The 22,481-nt window shown below is 41.8% G+C and overlaps 1 protein-coding gene across 2 annotated transcripts in view; it reads left to right on the top strand.

The window, feature by feature from the left end:
• Positions 1-7,483: 7,483 nt before the first annotated feature.
• RAB6A (RAB6A, member RAS oncogene family) overlaps positions 7,484-22,481 on the top strand; it is a 69,265-nt gene continuing 54,267 nt past the window's right edge. Inside the window, exon 1 of one of the 2 annotated variants that reach the window (XM_025848394.2) lies at positions 7,484-8,107. In XM_025848394.2, coding sequence (XP_025704179.1) covers positions 8,038-8,107 — 70 coding nt within the window. In that variant the 5' untranslated portion in view covers positions 7,484-8,037. The remainder of the gene's footprint in view (positions 8,108-22,481) is intronic. The other variant, XM_025848393.2, reaches the window with a different exon arrangement.

Here is a 22,481-nt window from a genome sequence, read left to right as displayed (position 1 = left end):
TTTTTAAAAATTTTTATTATTTATTTTTTTAAACATTTTTTAAAGGATTTTGTTTATTTGACAGAATGAGAGTGCACAAGCACGGGGAGCGACAGGCAGAGGGAGAGGGAAAAGCAGGCTCCCCGCTAAGCAGGGGGCCAACGTGGGGCTTGATCCCAGGACCCTGGGATCATGACCTGAACCGAAGGCAGACGCTTGTCCAACTGAGCCACTCAGGCATCCCTTAATTTTTTTTTTTAAGACTTGTTTATTTATTTGAGAGAGAGCAAGCAAGTGAGCATGTGTTGGGGGAGGGGCAAAGGGAATGAATCTTCAAGCAGACACCCCACTGAGCACAGAGCCTAATGTGGGGCTCAACACAGTGCTTGATCTCATGATCCATGAGACCATGACCCATGAGATCATGATCTGAGCCGAAACCAAGAGTTGGGAGCTTAAACGACTGAGCCACCCAGGTGCCCCCATCCATATATCTTCTTCAAAGAAATGTCTCCTCAAGTCCTTCATCATTCAAAATTCACCCAGGTGCCCCTCTTTTCAAGTTTTATTTTTATTTAAGTAATCTCTACACTCCACATGGGGCTTGAACTCCCAACTCTGAGATCAAGAGTTGTATGCTCTTCTAACTGAGCCACCCAGGTGTCCCTCTTTTATTGTGTTTTTAAAATTTGGTTGTAATAATTTTAATTTCCAAGAAAGACTTTTTGTTTCAGTGTTCCTTTTTAAGAAATATGATCTCGGGGCACCTGGGTGGTTCAGTCGTTAAGTGTCTGCCTTCTGCTCAGGTCATGATCCCAGGGTCCTGGGATGGAGCCCTGCATCCGGCTCCCTGCTCCGCGGGGAGCCTGCTTCTCCCTCTCCCACTCTCCCTGCTTGTGTTCCCTCTCTCGCTGTCTCTCTCTCTGTCAAATAAATAAAATACTTACAAAAAAATAAAAATAAAAAATATGATATCAGTCTTCCTTCATAGTTATGCAATGCTTTTCTCTCATCATAGACTTTCCTATTTATTTCTTGCTGGTTTGTTTTATTTTCCTTATTTCACACTGGAGACTTTTATCAAATATATGGGAAACTTTTAATTTTGTTCATATTTAATAGAAGACATCAAACTAATTGGAAGCTCAATGTGAGTGGGTGACATTTACTGATTAGAAGGGTTCATTATAGGATGGTTTGGTGATAAACTGGCTTTTTTATTGAAGTTACCTCTGTATTAAAAATTTATGGGTCCTGGGCGACTGGGTGGCTCAGTTGGTTAAGCGACTGCCTTCGGCTCAGGTCATGATCCTGGAGTCCCGGGATCGAGTCCCACATCGGGCTCCCTGCTCAGCGGGGAGTCTGCTTCTCCCTCTGACCCTCTTCCCTCTCGTGCTATCTCTCATTCTCTCTCTCTCAAATAAATAAATAAAATCTTAAAAAAAAAATTTATGGGTCCTTTCTCTGGGATGTTTCAGCTTATCTTTCAGTCTTTTTGGGGGGGCATAAAAGACACTGCTAGTGTTATGAAAGGTACCGGGGGGGGGATCACTGGTTACCAACCCCCTTATCTTCTGGCAGCGCCTCACCCTAGTACTCCACTATGCCTGGTTATTGAGCCTAGAACCTCTTGCGTTTAATTCCTCCATAGAGATGGGTGGGTTTATAACTACTATTTATATAGCCTTTGATACAATTCCCTTGTTTTTGGCCCCTTTCCTTACCTCTTCCTTCTGTAGTACCTGTTACTTCACATTCCTGAACCTTTCTGGGGTTCTGTTTGACTTGCTTCTTGTTACTTTCCTCTTTAGTGAACACTTTCTGTACTCCGTTTACTCAGTCACCACTGGTCTGTCTTTGTCTCCCAACTTAAAATATGATGGCTCTGGGTTAGAGATGTCAAAGCCAGAGCTTGCATTTTTATTTTTTATTTTTGTTTTGGAGAATTTCAGAAAAGGAAGGAAGTAGAAACATCTTTAGTCTATCATCCTGTAACTGGAAATTTGTTTAATTTTCCCAAATGATGTGGCTTATCATTTCACTGGATAGTTTCAGCTACACACTACTGTAATGACTTTGTTATCTTTTGATTTTTATAGAAATAAAGTCCTGGTCACATTGCACTATTCAAAAATCTGAAGAAATTCTCATGAAAAGATGGTTTCTCCTGGCATCTTAGGCAAGTTACAATTTGGCTGTACAATCTGTTGGCCTTTCAGTGCAAACAGTATTGGTCCCACTTTTCTGTTCTAAGATGCTCTGCTCTTTACATAAACAGCAGGAGAAGCAGTCATTCTCTTCTACTCTGAGAGTGATTCTCTCTTAGTGGCAAGTGGAATGATTCATTCTTCTGTACATCTTGGAGGAGACTTTATTACTCGTCGGGGAGACAGTACCAGGGAGAGGAGAGCTCCAGCAATGTTTCAGGTATTACACATTCTGCACTGGCATAGAAAGAAGTAACCTCTTCCCCCGCTGCAATTTCAAAGCCTGGAAGTAGCACCCCACATCTAAGGCTCTGAGAAATCGCATTATTCATAATGAGGACCATGATTCATATGAACGGAACAAAATGGAATCATCAAAAATAGATTCTGTAGATTAATTGGTAGCAAAAATATCTTCTGACTTGGCTTATGAATTGGCTATAATCACAGGAAGGACAATTCCATTGAGGTTTTACCATCTTCTCCTCCACCTTGATTGAATAACCTTTATACTTCTCCCATGGCACATCTTTGTAGGTCAGGGTATTTGGAAAACTGACATGATGCTTCCCTCCGCCTCTTTCTTTTTTCGTCTTTTAAAAATGAGACTTGCTTAAACATACCTTGTTTTAATTGTGTTCATTTAATTGGTCACCTTGAATTATTGAGCATTTGTCATTTTTATGCTTTCTATATTGATCCACTACTATTTTTAGCAGTGATGATTATAATAACCTGCAGAATGGGTTAGAAGGGCTTCACGTTTGATGGAACTTGAATTCCTGCCAGAGCTATTATTTGCTTCAAATATAAGCAATATGATTCCAATCCTTTTACCTGGGCAGTTTTCTCCTTCTATTGATTTCCTGCCTCTCTAAGAGTAATAAATCCTTTTTGGGGAGTAGTAAACAGAAAAAGGCAGTTCCAGTTTGATAACTATTACTATATTATGTATACACACACACAGTATTGAGTAACTAACGTTCAGGGGATTGTGTGAGATGTTTAAAGAGATCTAAAGACGAGAACGTCAGATGCTTTCAGCGGCAAGTAACAATGACAGAGACATATGAAGACATTATTAAGTACAAAGGTATTTATTATTTTGCTAAAAACAAATCCAGAGGAAGGCCATTTCCAGGATTGGTACAGTGGCTCAATGGTGTATTTTAGCTTAGCCATCATCAACGGGTTGGCTTTTTCTTAAGGATTATATGTCAGTATTCATAAGATGCCTTAGCTCTAGATACCATGTCCTCATATAACCACATCTGATGGTGGAAGAATGGCAGTTTTCCCTCATCTACCTCTTTTCATCAGGGAAGAAACTTTATCTCAGAAGTCTCTGGCACATTTCCTTCTGACTCAAATCAAGTTGGGTGTCTTTAGCTTAGCTGAAGGGAAGCTAGAAAATTATCTGTCATTTCCAATATATATTGTGGAGATGTGTGTGTGGGGGTGTGTTGTGTGTGTGTTGTTAGGTAGGCAACCAACAGTGTCTGACACGGAATAAGATGAAATCTCAGTCCTCCCTAGAGAAGCTTGTGTCTCTCTGGGTAGAACAACAAGCTATAACCATATTACAATTTCTGTGGGGTAGCTTCCTGGAAATCTCATGGGCTTCAAATTAACAATCCCTTTTAAATTGATTAACGAAAACTGTTCTAGATACTTTTGATTTGGAGTTGCCAAAGCTGTCCTCTCTCAATTTTTAGTCACAAGTCTGTTCTGAGCATCTTTTTCATAAGTGGTGTTAAGAAATGTATCAATTTACATAATGTGATTTTAAGTGATGTTCTCTTTCTCCAAAATGCTCTTACCCTTCCATCTTCACATGCCCACATCTCATTCATCCTTTGATGAAAGCTAAAAAATAATGCCTCCCATTTATTTCATTTGTTCAGCAAGTATCTGTTGCATGCTTACTATGTCAAGGACTCTGCAATTGTTGGAAATACAAAACATGAGCTCTGACCTCATGGAGCTTACAGTCAGGTGGGGAACACTGACAATTAACAATAACAATTAAGTGATGAGGAAGAATAAGGTACAAGCAGAGGACAGGCAGGGGTATTGACACTATCGGTGGGGATAGAAGCAGACAGACAGAGAAGTCTCCTTGAAGACTTTTTAAAGATGATACCTAGGAATGAGTAGGAATTGGAGAGAGAAAGGGAGGGGAAAGTGTTCAAGGTAAAGAGAATAGTGTATAGGAAACCACGGAAGTGAAAGTGCTTTTGAAAAAGGCCTCTTTAACTCCTCCTTCCCCTAAGTAATTTCTCCATTTGTTGAACCCTAGAGCATTTAATATACACTTTTTAGACCATTAGATCTCTGAAGGCAAAACATGACTTATACAGAATACTGGGTAAATGTGAGTGAGGCTATATCTGTGTCAATGAAAAATGCTAGCTTAAAACATTAAAATATCTGAGGTAAGAGGTGGATTATACCACACTTCTCTTCAAAATGATAGGAAAAGCATCACCTGTCTAAGTGACTACAGAGACCAAAGCAACAGGGAGGAATTGATTCATAAAGTTCTGGAGGAAGTACAAAGTAATTATAGCTCCAATCCTCAGATGTTACTTTAAAAGCTATTTCAGGAAATATAATGAAAACCTGGTATACATCAGGTTTTTACTTATGTTTACAAGAGGTTTTCTTTTTAAATATTCTCTTGGTATGGGCTGCTCTTTGTATGTGGCAGGGTTTTGAGTTACTGGTGGGGAGGGCCTAATCAGACCTGACAAGCTACTTTTAAAATCAAATATTAAGGGACAGCTGGGTGACGCAGTTGGTTAAGTGACTGCCTTTGGCTTGGATCATGATCCCAGGGTCCTGGGATTGAGTCCCACATGGGGCTCCTTGCTCAGCGGGGAGCCTGCTTCTCCCTCTGCTGCTCCCCCTCCTTGTGCTCTTTCTTGCTCTGTCAAATAAATAAATAAAATAAAATACTAAAAAAAACCCCACACATACACACAAATGTCCATGTCATGACTCAGGTTTTTACCATTTTATTTCATTTCTTGTTTATTTTTTTCTTTTTGTTCATTTTAAATACATGTTCCAAAATCCTTTTGCTACTTGGTTGAGAGGAAACAGAAGTGAGTAAATTTTGATAGAGAAGGAGGTTTGGGGATATAACTATTGTCTTGATAGGCTAGAATGGATAGTATTTTAAGTTTTCATGAGAAAGCTCCCTTTAATTTATTCCTCTCCTTAATTCTAGTTCCGCAATTCATCCCTGGGTTTGAGAAGGCACTTGCTTGATCCTGCCATTTCTATAGCTAAGTAAATAATAACTCCCAGATAATAAGCACATGTATATCAATGTGTTGTGTGAATGGTAAGACACTATACACAAATGTAAGGATTTATTTTATCATTAACTTGGGAGTTTTTTTTGTTTTTGTTTTTTTTGTTTTTGAGAGAGAGAGCGGGAGCTTGGGCTCATGAGCAGGGGGGAAGGGTAGAAGGAGAGGGAGAAAGAATCCCAAGCAGGCCTCATCATGCCCAGTGCAGAGCCTGAAGCTGACTGATCCCACAGCCCTAAGATCATGAACGGAGCTGAAATCAGGAGTCAGATGTTTAACCAATTGAGCCACCCAGGCACCCCAGAAGTATTTTTGACAGTTTTTTTTAAGTAATCTCTACTCCTAACATGGGGCTTTAACTCACAACCCTGAGATCAAGAGTCACATGCTCTACCAACTGAGCCAGCCAGGTTGTCACCCCCCACTTTTTATTGATACTGGTTTTTTGAAGGGTCCTCCTCAAGGACAGACTTACTTTTTTGGATGCTGTCCCATAGTATGGTGAGGTGTGGATGCCGAATTCTCTAATTTGGTGATTCTTAATCTTTTATTTATCTTTTATTAATATAGTTTATTTTTAAAAAGTTTTAGATTTTAAATTTTCTGTAAATTTTACTTTAAATTTTAAATTTACAGAAAAATTGAGTCCGCACATAACCTCTTCTTCCCCAGTTACCTTTATTACTAATGTTAGTATGATACATTTGTTACAATTAATGAACCAATATTGATACACTATAATTACTAATGTCCATATTGATTCAGGTTTTTTTTTTTTTCCTAAAGTCTTTTTTCTCTTCTAGGATCCCATTCAGCTTAAAACCAACACTGAGTTTTCATGTTTATATCTACATTACACTTAGTTGCCATGTCTCCTTCGGTTCCTCTTGGCTGTGACATAACCTTCATTTTTTGGGTCATAAACTAGGTTAAAAATCTGATGAAAGTATGGATCCTCTTCACAGAAAAATGCACATGCTTCAGATGTCTAATTTAAGGGAGGTCCACCGATAAGAGATTCAGAAGCCCCACTCTAGGAGGAAAAGGTGATCTTTAAAATATCCTCTCCCCCCACATTTGGGCTCAAGGTCAGGCGTCTACCTCTACTTTGTTGTGTGACCTTTTTGCATAGCTACTTGGGCCTCAGTTTCACCATCTGTGAAATGAAGGGTTTGGTTTACATGATGTCTAAATCCTTTTCTTGCACAGTGGAAGATGGGCGTCACCTACAATTGTCTACATCAGAGTAACAAAGGCTGATAACCTAGAAAGATCAGATCAGGGAAGTGGATGGGCTTATCCAATAAAGAGGTTGCCGAGGTTCAATGGGGGAAAAGACAAAACCTAGGTTCCACTTTATGGCTTTGTGGATTTTCTAAGTCATTTCCTTCCTCTGAGCTTCGATTTCCTCTCTGCAAAAATGTAGGGTAGTTATGAAACTCCTGGGAGCAACAGTGGACAATGTACCTAGTAAGATATCGTGTGAGGAATTATGATAAGAAAAAAGATGGAGTAGGTGGGTTAGTGCACGGGTGAAGGGCGGATTTAAGGAGACCGAGAAAAAGGGCTGAGGGCTTTGGAGAGGAGGAACAGCGTACACACCTTAGGGCTATCGGACCACACCCTCACAGTGCTGGGGTCAATTCAACCTACGTGCCAGCCCCGCCTCCTTCCCCACTCCTTTCCCTTCTCCTCCCCTCTCCTCCGGCTGCGACGTGCCACACTTGGCATGGCAGTCACAGTGCGACACTTTCCGCCGCGCAAGTGCCGCGCGCGCTCTCGCACTGCCACCTCACTGCCATCCCCGCCCGCCCTTGGCTTCCTCCGATTGGTTCTCACGTAAGTGACGCAAGTGCTCCTTATTCCACCCACAGCCCTTCCCAGGGTTCCGCCCCGCCTCCTCCTTGTTTCTCCCGACTCGCGTGGCAACCTAACCTGCCCTGGTCTGTGTTGCGCCGGAGGAGCCGGGAGAGCAAGCTAAACCAGGAAGGCGCCGGCCTGTGGCGCGCACGCGCGCACGCACGCACGCACGCCGGCGGCCGGCGAGGGGCACGCTCGCGCCCGGGCTCGCCGCGCGCCGCGCCAGAGGCTCGCGCACTCAGCAGGTTGGGCTGCGGCGGCGGCAGCTGTGGGAGCTGGGGCGCTGCGCGTGAGAGGTCCCAGACGCGTCTGCGGCTCCAGTTCCGCCACCCTCCGCTTCTCTCACCCCAGTCTCGGTGCCGGGTGCTGAGAGGGGAACGGCGCTAGCCTCGGGAACCTCGAGCACACCCCTGGCTGCTTCCGACACCGCCATCCTCCCTTTCCCAGCCGCGGGCCTCGCTTGGTGCTAGGCGACTCTGCGGGGAGGCGGCGGCGACCGCTGCCTGTCTGTAGGGAGGAGTCCTGCCCTGCAGCCTTGCTCCGCCGCCGGGCCCTAGAGGGTCCGAGAAAGCTCGGCACCGGTCCTTCCTCTCGCCTTTTTCGTCAACCGGTTGGAGCAGCGTCGGTCCGAGAGGTTTCTGGGCTGAGGCGGCGGCAGCTCCTCCGGCTCCATCATGTCCGCGGGCGGAGACTTCGGGAATCCGCTGAGGAAATTCAAGCTGGTGTTCCTGGGGGAGCAGAGCGGTGAGTGCGCGGCTCCCCCACTCCTGGCAGCTGGCCTCGGCTTCCCCGCACCGCCCCCAGTGCGGGCCTTCTGTCCGCGAAGGCTGTCTACCCGCCTCGCGTTCGCACTCCGTGCTAGTCCACAGCCCTGCCTGGTGTTTGCCGACCCCTCTTAGCCACCAGCTCCTTTTCGTCTTGATCCGTCGTACAGATTTTGATCCTTCCGTCCCCGGTTCCGACGTCTCCTTTTCCCACAGCCCGGGCCTCTCCCCCCCCCCCCCCCCCCCGCCAGTCCTCACTCCACCCAGCCCCAGCCTGCTGTCCATCCCTTTCTTCCTCTGGTCCCGTCGTCTCACCAACCGTAGCCCCCCTTTCTGGAGCCCCACCCTTATTCTTGGCTTTTATCCCAGTTCGTCAGCTCTAAGAAGGCCCACCTCGGGAAGCCCCACTCCGGGGAACCGACCGTCTTCAACCTTGGACAAGGAGGGTGGGGGGATTAGGGCGTTGTTTTCCCTAGAGGCTTGGCCTTGGGAAGTGCGGATCTTGTGGGAGGTGGGAAGTCGGGGGGTCGTAGAAATTCTTGGATTGTTTTCACGTGGGTGGGGAATTAGTTTGGGTTATGGAGGGTATATGTCTATTGGAGGCGACTTGAGGATGGAGCGGTTGGGGAGTAAGGGGTGGCGGCGGCAGTGGCGATTTTTGCTTCTTGGGTTAGGCTTGTGGCTTATCGGAAAACCTCATTTTCTTCTCATGACTTTGATCCCTGACAATTCTTGTGGCACTGTTGATGCTTTCCCGATCTCTGCCAGATGCTATGTCATGATCGTTTTACTTGGAATTTTTCACATCTCACCTCTCCTTTTTCTCTTTTCAACATGAAGCAGTGTCTAATTTTCTTTATGGTGGTGCAAACAGGAATTATTGAAGAAATGTTAATTATTCCTTTTCTTAGTGTTTTACAATTGTATATTTAGGATTCCTGTGAGAGAAGGCCTGAGAATAACGAACATCTTTGTTTTGTAGGATTTCCTTTGGGGCGAGAGAGTAATGGAGTAGAGTAGAATAGATTGATCATCTAGTTATCTTAAATTAGATTTCAGTATGTAATACCGGTTTGGCTAAATGACCCTTTTTGCTTAATATTCCATAGTATGTGATGATTGGAATGATCTTACCTGGTCAGGCTTCTGATGTTGCTTACTTTGTATTATATACAAGATCCTAGTTTTGTGATGGTTTTCTCTAAAATCGTTTCTTGTGATGATTCCAGTTTTATGCTGAATTATGAAAGTTGGCGCTGGGCAATGTAGAGATTATCGTCCTCCTTTGTTTTTCTCACACTTCTCATGACCCTCTTTAAAATTCAGACGTTGAGAGGTTAGTTCTTCCCAAGTCATCAGACACTGAGTTAACTGCTAGGTACCTTAGGTTAGGCTGTAGAGAAGACAATTTCTTTTGATTGGAAAGCAGGTAACTTATAAATTCAGAGCTTTTACTACTGCCTTGAACTGTTTATACTAATATATATGGCATTAAAATAGGTTAACATTAGTTGCAAAATTGCTTCCAGTTGGAGCTGAGAAATCATTTTTCTCTTTTCAATATATAATATTTACATCCTCCCTCCCTACCAAGGAAAAATATAGTCTCTTCTTTGCTTATGAATTTTCCTGAAGCAAGTATAAGCTTGTTTCTTGACGTAACTTGGTAAGACCTATGAGGGTGATCCCAGTCTAGGTATTTTATGGCAATTTCAGGACAATGCCACGCATAAAATACAGTGTATTGGTCATTATTGATAAATAGGATCTAAAGTGCTTATTGTACACTCTAGGGATGTTCTTGCTGGCCTTATGTTATGATGCAGAGCTATTTAGTTTGCATGACAAATCCATTAATCTCTGTCCTAGGAAGATTTTATTATTATTATTTTTTAAAGATTTTATTTGTTTATTTGATAGAGAGAGACACAGCGAGAGAGGGGACAACAAGCAGGGGTAGTGGGAGAGGGAGAAGCAGGCTTCCCGCGGAGCAGGGAGCCCAATGCGAGGCTCCATCCCAGGACCCTGGGACCATGACCTGAGCCAAAGGCAGACGCTTAACGACAGCCACCCAGGTGCCCCTGTCCTAGGAAGATTTTAGTATGAGTAGTGATCATAACTTTAGTATCTGCAGGTTTCCTTTGAATTCTTTGAGTATTTATGTTTTAATTCACATTGCAGAGTTTGGTGGCTTCTCATTTCTTTAAGTCTTGACAACACCCCCCGTCTCCCCCCTCCCGCCCCCCCTGAAGTTATGTTAGATTTTTTTTTTAATGGACTTTATTTTTTAGAATGAGTTTTAGGTTTAGAGAAAATTGAGAAGATGGTGCAGAGGATTCCCACACAGCCCCACCCAGTTTCCCCAGCATTCCTCAGTATTCTTAACATCTTACATTAGTATGTTACATTTGTTATAATGAGTGAGCCAATATTGATATGTTGTTATTGACTAAAGTCCATAGTTTATTCAAATTTCCTTAGTTTTTATCTTTTTTTTGTTGTTTTAGCATTCAATTCAGGATACCACATTACATTTAGTTGTGCCTCTTTAGGCTCCTCTTAGAGGTTTTTTTAAGGATTGTGTTTACATGCTTTTTAACTCGAACTGTAAGGTCAATTATCTTTTAAGGCTACTATATTGCCAAGTAATGCCATCTGCTAGCTTTGACAATGAAAGATTGATCTTTGTTTTCATGGGCAGTGTCTGTAGTTTTCTTATGCATTAGTAAAGATCTGTAGAACCCATGTCATCTTGATGTAACTCTTCATGAATTATTTATTTTTAGGTTTTAGAATTCCACAATTCAGCTTTCAAAAACTAATCTGTGGCAAAGCATTTACCACATTTATAATTCTTACATGTGTGTGTGTTTGTGTGTTTGTCTTACAGCAGAATGCAAGTCCCATGAAGATTAAAACTTATTTTTTTGTTTATTGTATCCCCAGTGCCTAGCATACCAGGCTCATAGTAGGTGCTCAGAAATATTTTTGTAAATGAGTGGTGGTTGAATCTACTAGGAACCAAAGCTGGTAGTCTTTATCAGTCTTTGCTGTGGTGGAATCTATGTTTTTACCCTTATGCTATTAATAGTTTAACAATAACATTTTATATTTACATTATTTGATTGTATGCAGGGATACTCTAGATACTAGAGGGGGCAGGGAACCCAATAATTTATAGCTCTTTCCATTTTGCTTAAAAAAATAGAACCAGGATTTTGTACTTTTTTTTTTTGAGTTGAGCAAAATTAGTTTTGTTTAAAGATATTGTTAAATTATTTTTTATTACTATAGCACCTAAAAATATGTCAAATGACGTTAAAGACGTGTTCAAGGAACTGATTGGGAGTTTAGTAGACTTCTCTTTAGCTTATCAAAAATTAAGGTTCTGTCTTTGTAACAAAGATGAGTTTCAGTATATGAAGCTTTAGACTGCGTTAATGACATCAGTCTTGGTAATCTTTTTACAAATTCTTAGGGTTTCTTTATATTTCAGTAGTATACCTGGTTTAATAAAGGGGTGTTGAAGTATACAGTTGTTTTTTTTTTAAGATTTTATTTATTTATTAGAGAGAGAGAGAGAGAGACAGCGAGAGGGAACACAAGCAGGGAGAGTGGGGGAGGGAGAAGCAGGTTTCCCGCAGAGCAGGGAGTCCTATGTGATGCGGGGCTCCATCCCAGGACTCTGGGCTCATGACCTGAGCCGAAGGCAGACGCTTAATGACTGAGCCACCCAGATGCCCCTGAAGTATATAGTTTAAATCTGAAGTTTCCTTGAGAAGTCTCTTTTGTTGCTACCTCTGGCTACTGTCTTGAAATGCAGAGGCACTTTTAGGAATGCCATTCATGGTTTATAGTAGAAGATATTACTACAAACAAATGTTACAAAATAGATTTACAAATTAGGAAATGTAATCTCAGGTAGAAGCACATACCTGGCCTAGTACTGTTTTTCACTCTATGGTACCCTTTTTACATCAGTTCTTTTGAATTAAAACATGGTAGGTAGGGAAAATGTGTCTTACCATCAGAAACCAGGAGTACTGAACATTTTAGATTGGCTAGATGAGCGATTTTAACTTTTTCTTCCCAAGATACCGTTACCTGTTATGCTTTTACAAATTGTTGAGGCCCCTAAAGAGCTCTATTTGTATGGTTTATATCAATATTTACTGTATTGAAAGTGAACATTTAAAATTTTTTAATTCATTTAAAAATAATAGTATTAAATCCATTACATGAAAGAACGATTTTCCAAACAAAAATTTAGTGAAAGTGGCATTGCTTTACATATTTACAATCTTTTTTTTTAAGTTTTGTTTTGTTTTAAGATTTTATTTATTTAATTGACAGAGAGAGAGGGTACAAGCAGGGGGAATGGCAGGGAGAGGGAGAAGCAGGCTCCCACTGAGCAGAGTCCCCAGACCCCGGGACCATGACCTGAGCTGGAGGCAGATGCTTAACTGACTGAGCACCCAGGCGCCCCTGCAGATCTCTTTAATGTCTTTGACTTACTAGAAGACACCTGGATTCTCATAGATCCTTCTACATTCAATCAGTTGTAATATCACATATCGTATAGACTCTAGAAACACCACTGTATACTCATGAGAGAATGAGAGTGAAAAAAAGCCAAATTACTTTTTTTTTTAAGATTTTGTTTATTTATTTGACAGAGAGAGGGTGAGAGCAGGAACACAAGCAGGGTGAGTGGGAGAGGGAGAAGCAGGCCTTGCGCCGAGCAGGGAGCCCGACGTGGGGCTCGATCCCAGAACCCTGGGATCATGACCCGAACTGAAGGCAGACATTTAATGACTGAGCCACCCAGGCACCCGGCCAAATAACATCTTAGTATTATAAAAATGGTTTGACCCCCCACTGAAGGGTCCTGGGAATCCTGGCAGTCCGTGGACCACACTTTAAGAACTGTTGTTAGGTGATATTAAGCCATTTGTACCATGGAGCTTCATGTTGCAGGTTAGGACAATCAAGAATGTTTTCCATACTTGGTTTTGGAGTCTTAAAACTAAACAGTAGAGCTAGTGATTAAGAGCACATAGTCTGGGTTTTATATTTTAGCACTGGCCGTTGACTTTGGACAGATTTGAGTTCTCTATGCTTCAATTTCCTTATTTATAAAATAAAGGTAATAGGAACTATCATATAGAGTTATTGTGAAGATTAAATTAGTTAATAAATGTGAAGCATTTAGAAGAGTGCCTGGCACATGGGAAGTTCTTGGTAACTAGTTTAACAAATTTTTTAAATTTTTATTTTATTTTTTAAAAATATTTTATTTATTTGACAGAGACAGCGAGAGAAGGAACACAAGCAGGGGGAGTGGGAGAGGGAGAAGGAGGCTTCCTGTGAAGCAGGGAGCCCGATGTGGGGCTCAATCCCAGGACCCTGGGATCATGACCTGAGCCGAAGGCAGACGCTTAACGACTGAGCCACCCAGGCGCCCCTAACAAATTTTTTTTAAATAAAATATTTATTCTTTTTTTCCCCCTTAGATTTTATTTGTCAGACAGAGAGAGAGCGTGCAAGCAGGGGGAGCAGCAGGCTCCCCACTGAGCAAGGAGCCTGACTGCAGACTCCATCCTGGACCCTGGGATCATGACCTGAGCTGAAGGCAGATGCCTAATTGACTTAGCCACCCAGGCGTCCCTAGTTTAACAAATGTTTTTGTAAAACTGCTATGCTGTCAAGTGATTTGGTAGAGCATTAGTTTAAGAAATTTACATCTTATAGGGAAAGAAATATATAATACCTAAAACAATATATGTGATAAATATAGTTACTTAGAAAAATAGAGTTAAAAGGTATAAAGAAGTGATGAGAGCATGGAGTTCCAGGGAAGACACATTATAAATCATTATAAATGACTAACCAATTTTTAGCTGAAATTCTTGAATGAGAGCATTCCAGAGTTGGAGTCAATCTAATCCATTTCTCTTAGGGCTTTAAAACTGGACCACTTTTTCCCCCTCTAATTTTATTTATTAGAAGATTTATTTATTTACTTGAGAGAGAGAAGAGCGAGCACGCAAGCACACACGGAGGGGCAGAGGGAGAGTGAGAGAAGCTGACTCCTGGCTGAGTGGGGAGCCTGTCGCAGGACTTGATCCCATGATCCTGAGATCATGACCTCAGCTAAAATCAAGAGTTGGATGCTCAAAACAACTGAGCCACCCAGGCACCCCTAACTTTATTATTTTCTTAAGATTTTATTTATTTGTTTGAGAGAGAGGGTGTGCTCACGTGCCCAGGAGTTGGGGTGTGGAGGCAGAGAGAGAGGGACAAGCAGATTCCCCACTGAGCAGGGAACCCATGGGCCTCCATCTCAGGACCCTGAGATCATGACCTGAGCTGAAGGCAGACAGTTAACCAACTGAGCCACCCAGGTGCCCTCTAACTTTATTTTTAATAGGTAATACAAACATAAAAAGATGCGTTTAGAAAACTTAACTACCACCCCTGTTCCTGTGACTCCATTCCCCACTCCACCCCCTCCTCCTTTAGTAATTATATATATTGTTTTCTTGTGTATATTCTGGGATTTCTTTATGCAAACACAAGCAAATATGAATATAATTTCTTATTCTCTCTTACATAAGATGTATCAGACTTACACTCCACACCTTTTTTTGCTAATATATCATAGGGATCTTTTCATATTATTAGTACATATGAAAACAGCTTTCCCATTCAATTTTTTGTTTTTTAAATGAAATTAACCCATGCAGAATAGTTTGGACTTCATCTCAAAAACGTGGAGACAGTGTGGGGCTTGATCCCATGACCCAGAGATCATGACCTGAGCTGAAATCAAAGAGTTGGATGCTTAATGACTGAGCCACCCAGGCTCCTCCCTCTTTTCCTTTTTCATGGTATAATCCTCTAATCTTCTGGTGAGGTGGGAGAGGGACCTGTTCCACTGTGTGGAACAGTGGAGGGAATGTGAGAGGGTGTCAGTCTACCTTTTAAACAGACTTTTGTTTTTATCACCACCTTTATCCTTATTTCTAGATACACTTGGTGCCAGCAGTTCCTGAGCCATTAAGGGGGTTCTCTGGCACAAATCAGATTTTTTCTCAGCTTTCTCTATTGTCAGTTTAAAATTGTTTTTTATAGAACCTATTAGGTCAATTACCACTTTTCCATTTAGTTTCTACCTTCTAACTTGGATGATTAAGATTTTCTGAGAACCCGTACTTTTAGATGTTTAGAATTGCTTAGGGTTTTCTGTTTCTGTTATTTTTTTCTTTTTAAAGTTTTTTTTATTTTTTAAAGGTTTTATTTATTTATTTATTTAAAGATTCATTTATTTGACAGAGAGAGAGACAGCCAGAGAGCGAACACAAGCAGGAGGAGCAGGAGAGGGAGAAGCAGGCTTCCCGCAGAGCAGGGAGCCTGATGCGGGGCTCAATTCCAGGACCCTGGGATCATGACCTGAGCCAAAGGTAGATGCTTAGCTAATGAGCCACCCAGGCGCCCCTAAAGATTTTATTTCTTTATTTGACAGACAGGAAGTGAGAGAGTACAAGCAGGGGGAGCCACAGAGGGAGAGGGAGAAGCAGGCTCCCTGCTGAGCAGGAAGCTGGATGCAAGGCTCAATCCCAGGACCCTGGGGTCATGACCTGAGCCAAAGGCAGACGCTCAACTGACTGAGCCACCCAGGTGCCCCCCCCTTTTCTTTTAAAAATACATTTTATAAAATTAAAACCAGCTCATTTGTAACCATGTTCATAGTAGCATTCACATTAGTCAAAAGATGGAAGCAACCCAAGTGTCCGTTTTTGGATGAGCGGGTAAACAAAATGTTTTATATATATACAATGAAATATTATTCAGCCTTAAAAAGGAAGGAAATTCTGATACATGCTACAACATGGGTGAATCTTGATGACATGCTGAGTGAAATAAGCCAGTCACTAAAGGATAAATATTGCATGATTCATTCTAAAATTTTTTTTCTTTAAATTAACTTACAATAAGCAGTACTGTTAACCCATCGTGCCATTGTGAGATTGCATAAAACCATGTCCAGACACCCTAATAGACTTGTCTTTGAGATGAAGTCCAAACTCTTCTGCATGGGTTAATTTTATAGTCCTGCTTCTACCATCCTATGTCTAATCTTATTCCTAGCATTCATTTTTACCCTTTACTGTTAACGCTTTATTATGCTATGTTACAAAAAAGTGTTTTTAATCATCGTTAAGATGTTACATGCTATGGGGAATGCATGCCTTCCATTCTCAGAATTATAGAAACTTAAAGATCACTTTCCATTTAACAGATGCTCATTGTGTGCCAGGCACGGAGCTAGGTCCTGGAGGACATAGTTGTTAATAAATCAGATATTATCTCTGTTCTCTTCTTGCTTACAGTCTAGCAGTAAATTAGGTTTAAATCTTTTACATTGCTCTGTTCCTTCTAATCTCTGTTCTTGAACCTCTCCTCCAGTCCATCCTTTACATTATCAGAATAAACTTTAAATGTAAATCAGAGTAACTTCCTTAAAAACATTGTGTATGTACTTATTTCCACTGAGTTGTACACTTACAAATGGCCAGTTTTATGACATGTATAGTTTATCACAGTAAAAATTTTAATTTTCAGAAAACTCAAACCTACTTTTGTAGGTTTATTTGGTCACTTTTAGAATAAAGTCAACCTTGAAAATAAAACAGCCAGTTATTTCACCAGCAAAATGTGTTTATTCAGAATAGCAGATCGGGATAGGCAAGCCATCATAAACCATAGGCAAGTCTGGAGAACAAATGAGAGAAATTCTCATTTACAGAGGAAGGGAAATTGGGAGGGGCTTTTATAAACAAAAAGTCCATTGGAGTAAACTGGGAGTTTGAAAGCATAGTGACTTGTTGTTGGCTGAGTTGTGACAGTCTTTTATTGGCTGCGCTGTTGTTAGGCAAGGAAGAAATTTTCCTTCATCCTTCTGGCTTCTCCCTGTTAGGAACGCAGGGTAAGTCTCTGCAGGGTGGGTCTGCGAAGGGCTATAGTGAATGGTATGGCATGAGAGCACCCCCTTCTGTCCTCCTGACTCCATTTTTTTTTAAACTTTTATTTTAGGGGCGCCTGGGTGGCTCAGTCGTTGGGTGTCTGTCTGCCTTCGGCTCTGGTCATGGTCCCGGGGTCCTGGGGTCGAGCCCCGCATCGGGCTCTCTGCTCTGCGGGAAGCCTGCTTCTCCCTCTCCCACTCCCCCTGCTTGTGTTCCCTCTCTCGCTGTGTCTCTCTCTCTCAAATAAAACCTTTAAAAAATAAATAAATAAATACTAAGAACAAATAATGCATTTAAAAAAAAACTATTTTATTTTATTTTTTTTAAAGATTTTATTTATTTATTTGAGAGAGAGAGTGCACATGAGAGGGGGGAGGGTTAGAGGGAGAAGCAGACTCCCCGCTGAGCAGGGAGCCCAACGTGGGCCTTGATCCAGGGACTCCAGGATCATGACTTGAGCCGAAGGCAGTCGCTTAACCAACTGAGCCACCCAGGCGCCCTCCTGACTCCATTTTAAATGAGGTTTCTGTATTTTTTTCCCCTTTACATTAAGATCTTTCTCTGAAAACCAAGAGCCCAAACCTGAAGGTAACCAGCTAAATAGGTCAAAAGACCAGGGGTCATTAGCTGAAATTTGTTGTAACCAATGGGCTTGTTTCCTGATCTTGTGTAATTGAATTTCTACCTCTCCAGAGGCATTTATCCATGTGCAACAGGTGGTATTTGCTATTGCACAAATGCCTCCTTGTTCAGCAAGTAGGTAATCAGGGACTATGTCATTATCCAAAACTACTTTAGCCAGTGATTCAGGGGATCATTGTTGGGCTGCTATTGCTTTGGCTGTGACTCTCCTAAAGTTGGGGAGAGATTTCTCATGATGCATTCCTTGGCTCTTACTCCATCCTGAGGAGAAAGCTCTACTTAGGTAGGCAAACCTGGAGTCATATAGTCCTCCTTTTTAAGGCAGCTGTGGAGGGCGCCTGGGTGGCTCAGATGGTTAAGCGTCTGCCTTTGGCTCAGGTCATGATCCCAGGGTCCTGGGATCGAGTCCCGCATCGGGCTCCCTGCTCCTTGGGAGTCTGCTTCTCCCTCTGCTTCTCTCTCTCTCTCTCTCTCTCTCTCCCTCCCTCCCTCCCCCTCTTTCTCTCTCTCCCTCTGTCTCTCTCATGAATAAATAAATAAAATCTTTAAAAAAAAAAAAGGCAGCTGTGGAGGTTTAATGGGGTGAATCAATATCAGGTTTATGATTTATTATGGATGTTGACAGGGACAGTTAAAAGTCCCAATAAGCACTGACCTCCAGTTGGCCAGCTTTCTAAACATGTGTGTGCCCATGGGAAATGCCATCTACTGTAGACAAAAATGAAACCAGTTGAAGCGCAGAGGACTCCAGCTACAGTATGGTTGTTGATACATGCATTAGCTGGAGTATCCTGATTGACCTTTTCTTTCTTTCTTTTTTTTAAGATTTTATTTATTTATTTGACAGAGAGATAGAGAGCACAAGTAGGCAGAGCGGGAGGGAAAGGGAGAAGCAGACTCCCCGCTGAGCAGGGAGCCTGATGTGGGCCTCGATCCCAGATCCCAACCCAAGCTGAAGGCAGACACCCAACCGACTGAGCCACCCAGGTGCCCCATTGGTTGGGATCAGAAGAATTGGGATGACATTCTGTGAGCTACCATCCCATACTAAAGGGGTCTTTTCTAAAAGTCTTGCAAAAAGGAGTTAGCCCATTTGTATTACTCTTGAGTGCAGGGGGGAAATTGGGGAAATTGCCTACAGATAAGACCAAGGAATCTCTGACATCATGAACAGATTGGAGTTTCTGGTGATGGATCCAGCGGTCAGAAAGGTTTCCCCCTTTTGTAGTAGATTGAGGAATATGGGTGAGACCATTGTCTTTCCAAAAAAAGAGCGAGAAATAAGGTAAGAAGCAGCAGCAGGAAAAAAGTGTATAGGCCTGGTTCGGTCATCTTGGAAAAGCTGTCTCCTTCATCTGTTATATGCTTCAACTCCTGGAAGTCTTTCAGGACACCAGTTGGTGTGCAGGTCCAGTCAGGCTTTTTGGTGCGTTCTTTAAATGTGATACGTTTAAAGGGTTGGTTAACAGTATCTGATAAGGGCCTTGAAGAAACTCTTTATGGAGATGTCTTTTCCAATAGATGAAATCTCCAGGCTGCAGATTCTGACATCTGATGCTTTCATCATCCAGGACTGCACTGTGGAAAGATTGTCCTACCAAAGTATGATTGTTCTCTATGGATTTGATTATGTTTTTGCAAAACTGAAGTATATTCCCTTTTATCAGCTGTGGATCAAAGGAAGTAGGGGCTAGGTGCATAGGGTATGCTGCTACAAGGAGAACAGATTCTCATTGAACTTACAGAAATACATATATTGTCATGAAAATCAAGAATATTTAAAAGAGTTTCAGAATTCTGAAGGGATCAAGTGGGGGAAAATAGGTAAATGTTTCGGTCCTTGTTGCAAAGATACACTTTACTATGAGATTGCTCTAAGTTATTAGATTACTTAAACAAGAGGAGGGGATAAAAGGGGTCCTTTAAATCTGGAAACAAAACATTAAAGCAGTCAGTGTTCCATTAGAGTTTTAGAAATTCTCAGTGCAGTGTTATGATCTTAAAGTTTTCAAGAACTATATTCTAGAGTATTTACCAAATTCCTTTTTCATGGATCTCTTTGAGGATGAACATTTTTTTGTAAACCATCAGAGTAAAACAATAATTGTAAATGATGAAAGACATTAAAATGGCCACAAAGATCTGGTAAGAGTTCAAATACACATACCAAAAAAAAAAATTGATGGAATTAACAAGTAAATTTGGCTATTTTTTGTGATGTACATTTTATTTATTTTTAAAGATTTTATTTATTTATTTGTCAGAGAGAGCGCAAACAGGGGGAGCAGCAGGCAGAGGGAGAAGCAGGCTCCCCGCTGAGCAGGGAGCCCAATGTGGGACTCAATCCTTGGACCCTGGGATCATGACCTGAGCCGAAGGCAGGCACTTAATGACTGAGCCACCCAGGCGTCCCTATTTTATTTTTTAAAAAGATTTTATTTATTTATTTGTCAGAGAAAAAGAGTGAGAGCACAAGCAGGGGTAGCTGCCAACAGAGGGACAAGCAGGCTCCCTGCTGAGCAAGAAGCCTGATGTGGAACTCGATCCCAGGACCCCAGGATCATGACCTGAGCCGAAGGAGACGCAGGCAGAGGCTTAACCGGCTGAGCCACTCAGGTGTCCCTGTGATGTACGTTTTATTTTATTTTATTTTATTTATTTATTTTTTTAAGATTTTTTTATTTATTTATTTGAGAGAGAGAGAATGAGAGATAGAGAGCACGAGAGGGAAGAGGGTCAGATGGAGAAGCAGACCCCCTGCCGAGCAGGGAGCCCGATGCGGGACTCGATCCCGGGACTCCAGGATCACGACCTGAGCCGAAGGCAGTCGCCCAACCAACTGAGCCACCCAGGTGCCCTGTGATGTACGTTTTAAAATGATGACTGATAACATTATACTAGAACATACCAGAATTTTAAGAATTTCATATTATTTTTGAAACATGTTAATATATGCCTATATAAATACAGCCTAAAGAAGGCTCAGTATTTTTTTGCTTTTTTAATTTTTTTTTTATTTTATTTAAATTCAGTTAACATGTAGTGTTATTATTGGTTTCAAAGGTAGAGTTCAGTCATTCATCAGTTGTATATAACACCCGGTGCTCATCACATCACATTCCCTCCTTAATGTCCATCACCCAATTACCCCATCGCCCCACCCGCCTCCCCTCCAGCAACCTTCAGTTTGTTTCCTATGATTGAGTCTCTTATGGTTTGTCTCCCTCTCTGATTTTACCTTGTTTTATTTTTTCCCTCCCTTCCCCTATGATCTTCTGTTTTGTTTCTTAAATCCCACATGAGTAAAATCATGATGATTGTCTTTCTCTGATTGACTTACTTTGCTTAGCATAATACCCTCTAGTTCTATCCATGTTGTTGCAAATGGCAAGATTTCATTTTTTGGATGGTTGAATAATATTCCATTGTATATGTATACACCACATCTTTATTCATCTGTCGATGGACATCTGGGCTCTTTCCATAGTTTGGCTATTGTGGACATTGCTGCTATAAACAGTGGGGTGCAGGTGCCCCTTCAGATCACTACATTTGTATCTTTGGGCTAAATACCTAGTGAAATTGCTGGGTCGTAGGGTAGCTCTATTTTTAACTTTTTGAGGACCCTCCATACTGTTTTCCAGAGTGGCTGTACCAGCTCGGATTCCCACCAGCTGTGCAAGAGGGTTCCCCTTTCTCCACATCCTCACCAACATCTGTCATTTCCTGACTTGTTAGTTTTAGCCATTCTGACCAGTGTGAAGTGGTATCTCATTGAGGTTTTGATTTGTATTTCCCTGATGCCACGTGATTTTGAGCATTTTTTCATGTGTCTGTTGTCCATTTGGATGTCTTCTTTGCAGAAATGTCTGTTCATGTCTTCTGCCCATTTCTTGACTGGATTATTTGTTCTTTGGGTGTTGGGTTAAGTTCTTTATAGACTTTTGGATACTATTCCTTTATCTGATAAGACATTTCCAAATATCTTCTCCCATTCTGTCGGTTGTCTTTTTTGGTTTTGTTGACTGTTTCCTTTGCTGTGCAAAAGTTTTTATCTTGATGAAGTACCAATAGTTCATTTTTGCCTTTGTTTCCCTTGCCTTTGGAGACATGTCTAGCAAGAAGTGGCTGCAGCCAAGGTCACAGAGGTTGCTGCCTGTGTTCTCCTCTAGGATTCTTTTTTTTTTCCCTGATTTTTTTATTATGTTAATCACCATACATTACATCATTAGTTTTTGATGTAGTGTTCCATGATTGATTGTTTGCGTATAACACCCAGTGCTCCTTGCAGAACGTGCCGTCTTTAATACCCATCACTAGGCTAACCCATCCCCCCACCCCCCTCCCCTCTAGAACCCTCAGTTTGTTTTTCAGAGTCCATAGTCTCTCATGGTTCGTCTCCTCCTCCGATTTTCCCCCCTTCATTCTTCCCCTCCTGCTATCTTCTTCTTCTTCTTCTTTTTTAAATATATAATGTATTATTTGTTTCAGAGGTACAGGTCTGTGATTTAGCAGTCTTACACAATTCACAGCACTCACCATAGCACATACCCTCTCCAGTGTCTTATCACCCAGCCACCCCATCCCTCCCAGTCTCACATTGAGGTCTTTCATCCATTCTGAGTCTATTTTTGTGTGTGGTGTAAGGAAATGGTCCAGTTTCATTCTCCTGCATGTGGCTGTCCA

Source organism: Callorhinus ursinus, unplaced genomic scaffold, assembly GCF_003265705.2.
Source record: "Callorhinus ursinus isolate GAN/ISIS: 27379988/994484 unplaced genomic scaffold, GSC_fseal_2.0 scaffold35, whole genome shotgun sequence".
Classification (NCBI taxonomy): Eukaryota; Metazoa; Chordata; class Mammalia; order Carnivora; family Otariidae; genus Callorhinus; species Callorhinus ursinus.
The sequence above is the reverse complement of the archived record's forward strand: the minus strand, read 5'-3'. Positions and strand labels throughout refer to the sequence as shown.